This window comes from Xenopus tropicalis, chromosome 7 (genome assembly GCF_000004195.4).
Source record: "Xenopus tropicalis strain Nigerian chromosome 7, UCB_Xtro_10.0, whole genome shotgun sequence".
In the NCBI taxonomy this organism is placed as follows: Eukaryota; Metazoa; Chordata; class Amphibia; order Anura; family Pipidae; genus Xenopus; species Xenopus tropicalis.
Window position 1 is genome coordinate 56,028,351 of NC_030683.2, and position 11,476 is coordinate 56,039,826.

Genomic DNA, 11,476 nt, shown 5'->3' on the forward strand with positions numbered 1-11,476 from the left:
CTTAAAAATCTTTTTGGGGTTAGTCTTGGCCTCGGCTGCAATACGCTCCTCATTTTCTATCTTTACCTCCCAGATTGCTGTTTTACAACATTTGATATAGTGTTTATATTAATTAAATGGAGCTTCTGTCCCCTCTGACTTATATTTCTTAAAAGCTTTCCTTTTTTTCCCTATTAACTTCTTTACCTCAGAATTAAGCCAAATAGGGTAATTCTTAACACTACATATACTTATTAATGGAATAAATTGAGAACAGTAATAATTTAATATAATTTTAATTGACAACCATTTCTGCTCTGTGTTTTTATCAGAAAACATAATGCCCCAGCCTATGCCCTGAAGCGCTGCCCTTAAAGGAGAAGGAAAGTCAAAATCTATTAAGCACACTATTAAATAGTACTACTATTGCTGTGTAAAAACGCTATATTCCTGGCTTGCCTAATAAAAGATTTACAGAGATACACATACTAGAACCTACATACTTGTTTCAGTGAACGGCGCCGCCATCTTGTCCACCGTGTCTGTATGGGCTGAAAAGCACAAGCCAGCCCCCCCTCCACTCCCCGCTCCTGTCACAAAGATTCCGCAGCTCCCCGCTCCTGCCACAAACCCCCCCAAGCTCCACAAACCCCCCTGCTCCTGCCACAAACCCTCCGCCGCTCGCAGCACCTGCCCCCCCGCTTCCCCCACCTGCTTCTCACAGAGTTCGGCAACGCTGCGTCGCCATGGCAACCGGACGCTCCTGCCTTGTGCGCATGCGCCGCCTGCAGTAACAAGTCGCCAAGTCTTGAAGGAGCGTTGTATTATGGGAATCTTCTCTACCCAGCTCAGCGGTTTTTTTTTCCTGTTTGGCTTCTGATCTTCTGAACGGGTGAAGTATGGGGAGACTTAAGGGCACTATTGAGACAACTGAAGGTATGCCTGTAGCTTGGGATTAACTCTTTATTAGCCTTTCCTTCTCCTTTAAGGAACTAAAATTTGCTTTTCTAAAATTCAAGGTCTTTGTTGCCCAAACATCAAATGAAATAACATTATGGTCACTATTACCCAGGGGTTCAGCCACTTGCACATTTGCTATACGTTCTTGATCATTAGAGAATACTAGATCCAATATAGCATGGTTCCTGGTTGGCTCCTGAACAACCTGTGACATAAAGTTGTCATGCAGCAAGTTTATAAACTTGTTCCCATTTACTGTTCTGGCAGTACTATGGCTCCAGTCAATATCAGGATAATTAAAATCCCCCATTATTATCACTTGCCCCAAACTAGCAGCCTTTTCTATTTGCAACAGGAGCTGAGCCTTCTCTTCTTCGCTTACATTAGGGGGGTCTATATCATACAAATAATCAACAATTTTACCAGTGAAGCAAACAAACATTTATTGGCTCAAATTGTCAAAAAAATTTCAAAAAAAATACCTCATGGTCCCCATACTCCACCCTCCTTATGCACTCCACCATTGGATGCTTCATCAGAGTAGGTGTAAGGAGCATTGGGAGAGCACATTATGGGGACCATGAGGCACTGGGAAATTGTTGATTATTTATATTGATATTCAGGACCTATCAGTGAGACATAACTTTTAGGGCTCTGGCACATGGGGAGATTAGTCGCCCGCGACAAATCTCCCGTGTCTCAGGCGACTAATCTCCCCGGATTGCCATCCCACCGGCGAAAATGTAAATCGCCGGAGGGATGGCATACGCCAATTCCAGGCTGTGTCATTCAGTGGCTTCTAAAGCAAATAAAGTGCTGTCTTGTATAAAAAAAAAGGGCATTAACTGTTGCAATGGGGATGAGACACTGTTGCAAATTCTGTTGCTTTCAAAATATGGTGTAATTCCAATTCTGTAACAAGATAAAGGCTTCTAAATGTCTAAAAATGCAAAAAAAATCAAATTTTTCATAATATAAACACACATACTAGAAACAAAAATTATTTTATGCACAAATATACAACTGATTTGGAAAGTCCCATGTCTCCTGAACGTGCCAATACCAAATATATATAGTTTTATGGAGATTTGTCACTTATATAGGTCAAAAACTCCCAGCAGTACACTACCAAATTTCCAAAGCACTGCTTCAGAAAGCTGCATACTTTAGATTTCAAGGCCAAAAATTCCACTAACAGAAGGTTTATCCCAGAAAATTGTACATTTTTGGAAAGAACAGATAATGGGGAATACAGAATAGACACAACTGTCTGTCTACTCCAAACTATCAAGTCGCAATGCTTTCCTAAAGTTATTGGTTTTTATCAAAATTTGTGATTTTTTTTAAAAATCGCTTCAAAGCTTCCAGTCTATAGTATCTTATCTCCTACAGGTCATAAAGTAACCAAATAAAACACCCTAAATATGAACGCCAGGGGTCCACTGAACAGTTTGATGCCCAATATGTATAGGTTTACCTAAGTATGTGGCATGTAGGGAACATACCCCCATATGATCTATCATTTCTGTCATTTCAGCTCCTGCAAAATCAACACATTTACATCCTTTATGTGGGATAATGCTACAAAAAAAGTACACTCACCCCAGAAAACCATATATTTTTGGAAAGTACACATCCCCCCCGAATCTATAATGGGTAAACATTTCTTTTTGCTCCAAAGTACCAAGCTGTAAAGCTTTCCTAAGTTTGCAGGTTTATATGACATTTAGAAAATCGCATAAAAATTTTGCAATTTGCCACATTTATCTCTATCTGATCTTTATCAAGAAATGTGAAAGACAAATCACCCTAAATAGGAACACCTAAGGTCTACTGAACAGTTTGATGCCCAATATGCATAGATATACCAAAGTCTGCGGTATGTACTGACCCCAAAATGAAAATAGCGCATAAGGATTTCTCACCTGCCAGCTCAGCTTTTGCACACAGAGCCCCCTGTCAGTGTATTATGTGCCGAAACTTCCCCTAACTATACAGAGACCCCCACAAAACCATATCTTTTTGGAAAGTACACATTCTGACAAATCCAACAAGGGTAAAGAGTCCTTTCTACACTAAAGTACCAATCTGCAGAGCTTTCCTAAAGTTATTGGTTTTTATGACATTTCAGAAAATCGCCTAAAAATGTTGCAATTTGCCGCATTTATCTCACACAATTTCTTGCGTACACCAAAGTTACACCTGGCAAAGCTACGCTAAAAACAGATTAGGAACACTTATACAGGGATAAAATGCACAAAAATTGTGCAAATCAGTGAAACAACAAAATAAGTCACATGACAGTGTAATTAGTGGTCAGAATATCTGATCCAATAGTCACGCTGTCAAAATAAACAGTTTTTAGGTAAAAGAAACTAAAAACAAAGTGGTAAAATGAAAAAAAAAAAACAGTGTTTGTGTATACATGTGTGACAGTGTGTAAGTGTGTATATGAGTGTAAATAAGTGTGTAAAAGTGTGAAAAATGAAAAAAAAAAAAAACTGCTAAATTGTGTGCTGTAAGTGAGTGTAAATGTATGTAAGTGTGTATAAATGTGTGTAAGTGTGTAAATGCAAAAAAAAAAACCAAACACCTTACCTGTCCTGAAGACCCAATCGCCTTCTCCTCCAGACTGCAGTGGGCCAGCGCTAGGTGGGGAAGCAGGAAGCAGCAGACGCGATGCGATCGCGTCTGCTGCTTCCTGGGGGGGTCCTGTGACGATCGTGTCGCAGAACCCACATGACAAGCCCCCCTGGCTCGTTGTCCAGGGGGCTGTCATAACTAGAAACTCTCTGCTGTGGCGCCGCTGCAGAGAGCAGCCTTTAAATGCCAACGACGTATGTGACACATCGTTGGCATTTAAGCCCTTTTACTGCCACGACGTATCCCATATATTTGATATCAATTGTTATGTTCTCTCCAAGTGAGTTTGCTAGGATATCAGTATAATTTACCTTTTTTTGCTGTCCTTTTTTTCCTTTTGTTCTTGATTTTAATTGTGTGATGTCAGTAATTAATTGACTATTTAAATTGTGTTTTTTCACTTCGTTGTACGCCTATGGCTAAGTGCGCTTGTGCACAAAACACGTCAGGTGTGATGGTTTTAAGGATGTGAATAAAGATTGAAGTTTTATGATATGCCATGGCGGTTCGGTGTGCTATTGAAGCTGCATTTTGGTTGAATTGATTTAGCTCCTTTGGGCTACGGGTTCGGGGCTTTGTGCACCCAGACCATTCATCAGCATTGGTGAGTCCTCACTGCGTCTTATTTGTGTGAATTGGCTGTGAACTTTCAGGTGACAGCATGGGGTGTATACACCCGGGCCAATGCTCATTTAGGTATTACTATAGTGGGATATAATTTAATAATTTTCTGATTTAGTTATATTAGTTTTATGGCTTTCTTTTTGCCAATTACTAATTTGATTACAAAGAATTTAATTATTTAATTTGAATTTTTTCATTCCAATTTGATTAGCACAGAGTGGGTGTGGTCAAAACACGTCACTGTGCTGCACGTGGAATATCTTTTTGTCCATCTTTTTATTTTTTTATAATGTTTGGGGGGAATGTAACTGCCCCCACCTGCTCTTTCAGTCTCTTTCATCTGCTTTGGCTGCTACAGCGTTAAAGTCACGATTGTTAAACTGAAGGGGACATATTTTGTGAAAAACAAGGATGTGCCAGTGCATTATACTCCTCTAAATATAGAAGGATTGTGCTTAAAAAAAGATGTGTTTTTGGGCAGATTTATTGAGAAATTCCCCCAAATCCTATTAGTCCCACTTTATGGTACATCCTTTCCCAGGCTGTGCAAGAGACTCATTGGCATTCGGCAAACTACAGTGTCAGATAGGACAGGGTTGATGCTGCAAGCGTTAATAAACTCTCCTGTGCCTGGCTCTGTGCTGGTGCCTCCTTTCTTCCCCCTCCACATTTGTCCCTTAGATCTCCTCCTTCACATCTCCCTCCTCCTCTCTCCTCCTTCGTCCCTCAGTCCTTGTACCTTCATTCTCCTCCCTCCAACTTCAGTGCTTGTTCCTCATATCACCCCCAAATTACATTATTTTTCTTTGGTTTTGTCATTTTTTCTTTCAGCCACTGAAATGTAATTAGCGCTTTCCCCCTTTATTAAAATAAAGCCCTGACACGAAATATTAGTCCCATATTCTTACCTGCAAATTAATGATTTAATTCACACTTGTTAATATTTAATTGCATATATACAAATTTTAATTTGACATAGAGTAAATGATCATCTGAAGCACACAATGGCAAACTGTGTCAAATAGTTAAATGACTCTTAACAAATGTGAATAAAATCATCAATATTGTGGTTGTTGATTTAATAAAGATTAAATTACATTTCCATGGTTGAAATAATTTAATTTGGGCCGAGAAGACAGATGGTTTGAAAGAGGCGTGAAAGTGGCCATTTATGTCAGACTGAAAAAACCATCCCTGAACAGAGTAGGGGGCCTGCGACACAGCTTATCAACAACTTACAATGCCGCTTTGACATCCTTATCCCAGCAGTTTCTCAACAATTCACACGTACAGTCAAGTACTTTGAAAGATTAACACCTGCATCACTGACATACCATTGTGACTGGATCATAACTTCTTACACCTGTGAGTTTCAGCCAACACCTAACTGAATAAGTTCTATGGAACCTCTGTAGTAATAAGTCACATCAACTGGACTTGCTGTGTGTTTCTTGAAGACGTTTCACCAGTCATCCAACTGGCTTTCTCAATTCAGAATGGGAATAACTACAGATATAACATGATCTATATGAATGAGAATCTTCACAAACGTTCAATGGAACCATTGTGATTGGATGTATGTGACTGTGTCGGAAGTGGTTACTGGGTACTGCTTACCAATTTAGCAGTATAAAACTGTTAATACAAGTGCCGACTCACTTGTCTGTCTAGGGGCATGATGATAATCTTTAGGCGCGCAATATTTATAGAAAAATAAGTATATTTATTGCTCGTTCAATGAACAATATACAGCATAAATACAGTCACATAAAAATAGAAGCATAGGGAACCAGCATCAGATGTTACAAGGCTGTCCCTCAATCCTAACTGTCTGCAAGTCCAAACATCCAGGGTCTCTTATCCACCTTTTCCCTGGGAAAATCACACCTCCACAAAAAGTGGCTTTGATGTTTTATACTGTTGTTAACACATAAACAAATGCATGCAACCCCCCTGACAATGTAATTTGTAAGCTATTTACCATATAATGACACAACTGTTTGCACAGTTGTGTAGTGTTCTCCTTGTGTTAAACATTATCTACAGTAAATTATGAGATATAATATTATGACCCCCCACACACTCCCTACAGACTGTACTACCCTCAGGGGTTTAAATGCCGGGGAATTCCCTACCAGTCATTTAAACTGAAGAAGCTGCTTTGATGAGTGGTGAAACATTTTCCAAAAAACTTATAAAAGTCCAGTTGTTTGACATTTAATTCTACTAGATGTATATCATGACCTGGATGAATGAGAATCTTCATAGACAGAACAGTGGTGGTGTTTGTTTCTGTAACTCCCTGCATCCTATGACATAGTGTCAGTATCAGATAAGTGACCAGAAGTGAGAATTATATGGGGTGCCGGGAGACTGGGGGAGAGGTGCCAAAATCGGGTAACTCCCGGAATTATAGGAGAGGTTGACAGTTCTGGCTGTGACCATTTCCTGTGGGAGAATGAAGAGACCTTCCCTTCAGAGGCTGGACTGAAATAAAAGCTGTATCTCTGTTATAATGACAGTTTTAGGAGGCTCAAAATATTTTTTTTCTGCATCATATATTTTGAGGAAGGATAAATAATATAACTGAATGAGTGTTATATAAAACCTTGTTTAAAGTTTTAATAAAATTGTTATAAGAGTTAACATGCAAAATCTTGGCAAATCTTTACATTTTTAACATTTTTGTTTGTAGCAGAAAACTGAATGCACTGAATCTACTATTTTGTGATTGGGCCGAACCCTGAATACTTTGTGAAAGATTCAAATACCGAATCTTAATCTCCATATTCAAATAGGAGAGTTAAAGAGAACTGCATGATTTGCACACGGTGGAAATTTTTTAACTTCTGTGTTTGTGACAAAAAGTCATGTGATTTTTCAGATTTAGTTTGACCAGACACATGGATCTTGCTGAATTTGAATCCTGATGAAAAAGTCATGGCCGGATCCCAAACCGAATCCTAGATTTGGTACATTCCTATTTATAAGTGTGTAAAATGCAAAAGTTCAAATATTTTAAATGGAAAATATTGGAATCATGATGTTGACATGGTGCACAAATAACTAAAGAAAGTTTTTTTTTTTTTTTTCCCACAGTTGTCCCCAGCGCTGCTACTATTGTAATTGTAGTTTGTGTCAGTTTCCTTGTCTTCATGATTATACTGGGAGTCTTTCGTATCCGTGTGACCCATCAGCGTGCGTTAAGGGACCAAGAAGGAGGCAAGGAAAATGAGATGGACTGGGATGATTCAGCACTTACAATAACAGTCAACCCAATGGAGGTATGTTATGCACTGACTCTTTCTGGAAGATAACTAAAAATGGAGATAAGCATTCTACCCTAGTACAATTTATTACCACATAATACATATTAACATAATGGATCATATTGACCCTCCCAACCATCAGGTTCAATATTTCCCACTTCATTTGCTGTCAATATTTGTTCTCTTTACTGGGGGGCACTTTTACCTTACAAAGGGAAACATTGTATAGTATATAAATACAAAAAAAAGTTAGAAAAACTAGTATCATCAGCAAAACTAGATACAGTATTTATAATTCTACCGTAGGTAATTCTAGGTAATTTATGAACTAAATGAATCAATCAAGGACAGACCCCAGAGTTACTCAACTAACAACATTAGCCAAATTAGAAAGTTCTTTTTAGCATCACATAGTAACATAGTAAGTTAGGTTGAAAAGACGACGTAAGTTCAACCTTAATGCCTATATATAACCTGCATAACTGGTTGTTGATCCAAAGGAAGGCAAAAAAAAAAAAAAAAACCCCATCTAAAGTTGCTCTAAATTGCTGCAGAGGGGGAAAAAATCCTTCCTGACTCCAAGATGGCAATCGGACCAGTCCCTGGATCAACTTGTACTAAGAGCTATCTCCCATAACCCTTTATTCCCTCACTTGCTAAAAAGCCACCCAACCCCTTCTTAAAGCTTTATAATGTATCAGCTAGCAGGACTGGTTGAGGGAGGGAATTCCACAACTTCACAGTAAAAATCCTGAATTCAGAATATTTAGATGGAACCTCCTTTCTTCTAATTGGAATGGGTGCCCTTGCATCACTTTTATATTATTATTGTATTATACATATTAGTAGTTATGTTCAAGGCCAATATTCCCTAATTTAATCGGTAAACAGTGTGGTACCATATTAAATAGTTTAGAAAAATTTAAGTAGATAAAATCCACTGCAACCCCAGTATCAAGTCTGCCCACCTTTTTAGGCAATTGCATATGTCAACAAAACAGTAGTACAAATTGTGCGGTTAGTAAAGGGATTGCATTTCTTTATAGAGTCTGCAGATCACAGAGGCCCAATAGTAGGATAAACTAATCATCTAACATCTCACGTGCATGTAATCTAAAAATCTTGTGCTGGTGGTAAAGCAAATAGTGTTTTTTTTTTTACTGTTCAATTTGTGAAAAATGTGCTTTTTTCAACAATAACACAGTAGTGGGGGTGAACTATTAATCTTACACGGAAAGTTAGACTACCGCAGTCTTTAGCATATTTCATGTTAAACCATACTGGCACAAACTCATAGTATTGTCATTTAAAATACATTCCAGTATTGTGCTTCAATGGTGCTATATACTGTAAATAATATAATTACACCCACCATGCATCATTTCTCTATTTTGTAAGCAAACCCAGCATTGACATATTGTTTAACAGATATCTCCTGATACCTAAATTAAAAAAGATATACATTTGTGTAACCCTTTGTCTTCATTCTGCAGACATATGAAGGACAGCAAAGCAGTGGGGAGGAGGAGGACAGTGAAGAAGGAGATGATGATGATATCACAAGTGCAGAATCTGAGTGCAGTGAAGAAGAAGATGAGGAACAAGAAGGCGATCAACAGAATATAAATAAGCAGCAACAGCTTGAATGGGATGACTCCACCTTAACCTTTTAATCTTTGTTACCCTGGAGCCACAATGAACACTAATATTCCAATTGTTAACAGTGTAAACAACCATTCCAGAGGCTTGTGGCATGCTTTCCTATTAACTATGTATGGAAATATACCCATGGTTTTGTTATTTTTGTGTTAAGGTTAACAGTGGTCCATCCATTTTAAATATTATTCCTCTCTTACCAGTGTTTCAATACAAGAGGGGCACATGCTATTCTCCATTACTTACTGGCTTTTGAAGATGCATAAATTAAAAGACCAGTAACTTCATGAAGTGGAAAATGTTTATATATGAGAGAGGTGTCGTCACTCACGTCATTAGGAACTGTTATGCCTGGGCGCTGTTCTTAAAACGTCTAAGTAGATATCCAGTGTTCAGAATCCGCACACACAGGGCCTAGGAGCAGTTTAAAGAACTGTGTCACTAAATAAACTTCTTTAAAGTGCTCCTAAGCCCTGTGTGTGCAGATTCTGAACATTGGATATATATATATATTTATTTTGTTTTTACATTTAAATTTGTGTTGTTCAAATCTGTTTGACCAACAACTACAAATAGCAACAGTCTAATTTAACATGAGAACGATTTTCATACTTTGGCTGTATACAGAGCCAGTTTCTCTCCACTGATTAACTTAAACCACTGTATTCTAAAAGCTCACTTTTATCTGCTAGGTAAATGTTGGCCCTACAACACCATTTAAACTTTAATGGCAGCTCTATGGCTACATAGTAGCTTGGTTATGTAAGCTATAATTGGCCGTCTATAGCACATACACTTTTTAACCAGTGCAAGATAATAAACAATATACAAAATTGTTTGATTTTTTTGTGTTACTGGCCCTTTAATAGAAGCATATGGACTTAGTATAGACAAGTGATTTTGTTTTTTTCCAAACAAATTAGTGCATGCCAGATTGTTTGAGTGTGCAGAGAATAAGCATTTTAGTATCTTTTGTAGCAAAACTAAAATAATTAAAACCTGATTTATTTTATGTAAATAGGACATGGACTCGCAGCATGGAGATTATCTGATGACATGCCCCTTCAGCCTCAGTTTTAAGAGTTCTGCTGAATTATATGATTTACTGTCATAGCAAGCATGAAATCCATGCACATAACCAATATTCTTCTTTCTAATTGCTTGAAGCCTATGTGCACATTAATAGTTGTGCATGTTTTTAAAAAAGAGTGTGAGTGTAATGCCAAGCAAGTGTTAACCTGTGTATATACAATGGTCTGTACATTCCACAATTTGCCAAGCTCACTGGCGTCGTAAATTATGTGCGTGCGTAGGAGTTTAGAGAAGGCTTTTTAAACAGCTACTCTCATTCTAAAGGTTGCTGGGGCATAATTTTACTGCAATAACTCAACCTCTGAACCATGTGTTACAAATAATTATTTGTATGTTTGCTGCTCTAGCTTTTGGATGATGGCACTTTAGTTACAGCCATAGCAATGTGTCTATATTGCTAATAAGCCCACTTATACTAAAGTACATTTGTGAGTGTCATGGCACACCAAGGACATCTCTGGTTTTGGGTAATACTTGCTATTCTATGACCTGCAAATTCTTCTTGGTGAATTAAAAAATGACTGTACAATTTAAATTGTTTTCATATCTGAGATTATACTCTACAGAATAGATGTAATTAAAATTCTTTGTGTACCATATACCTAATGAATTGTTTACATTTAGGTTTCTTTGGGTAAATTAAGATATTGTCATTTCTGCTAAAATAAAGGTTTTTCTATAGTGCATGCTTTGGGTAGTTGCCCAAAGCCTAGTTGCAAATTTTAATGAATCCTTTCATCACCTAGAAAATGATTGCTAAAGGAATACTATCATTAGAAAATGTTGTTTTTATTGTTTTCTTTTTTTTTTTTTTTTACAAAATGCATCAGTTGGTAGAAGAATCCTGCATTGACATCTATTTTTTAAAGCGCAAACTGATTTTTTAATATGTAATTTAGAAAATTTACATGGGGCTAGCCATGGTCTTCATTTTCCTCCCTTTCCACCCAGCCAGCAGCAGCAGCAGAACAATGGGAAGGTAGCAAAATAACAGCTCTCTGACACTTATTGTGCCATAAGTGGTAGATATCAGAATAACACTAAAGTCTGGCTCATGACTCACCAGTTACATGGAATAGCTTATCTGAAAGCAGTACTAGTGTGTAGTGCTGGCCCCTACTGATAGCTCAGGCGCAATGGCTTGAGATGGCTGCCTACACACCAATATTTACCTATAAAAAAAATACATTTTTTGTTTCAAGAATAAAATGGTAGAGTGAATTATTTGCTATGCAAACGGTGTCATTTAGAAA

General features: G+C 37.7%; 1 protein-coding gene across 1 annotated transcript in view; it reads left to right on the forward strand.

Moving 5' to 3' along the window:
* The window catches only part of clstn1 (calsyntenin 1), a 144,586-nt gene extending 134,090 nt beyond the window's left edge, over positions 1-10,496 (forward strand). The window contains exons 16-17 of the mRNA XM_002940310.5: positions 7,306-7,490; positions 8,969-10,496. Coding sequence (XP_002940356.2) covers positions 7,306-7,490; positions 8,969-9,148 — 365 coding nt within the window. The 3' untranslated portion in view covers positions 9,149-10,496. The remainder of the gene's footprint in view (positions 1-7,305; positions 7,491-8,968) is intronic.
* The last annotated feature ends 980 nt before the right edge of the window (positions 10,497-11,476 follow it).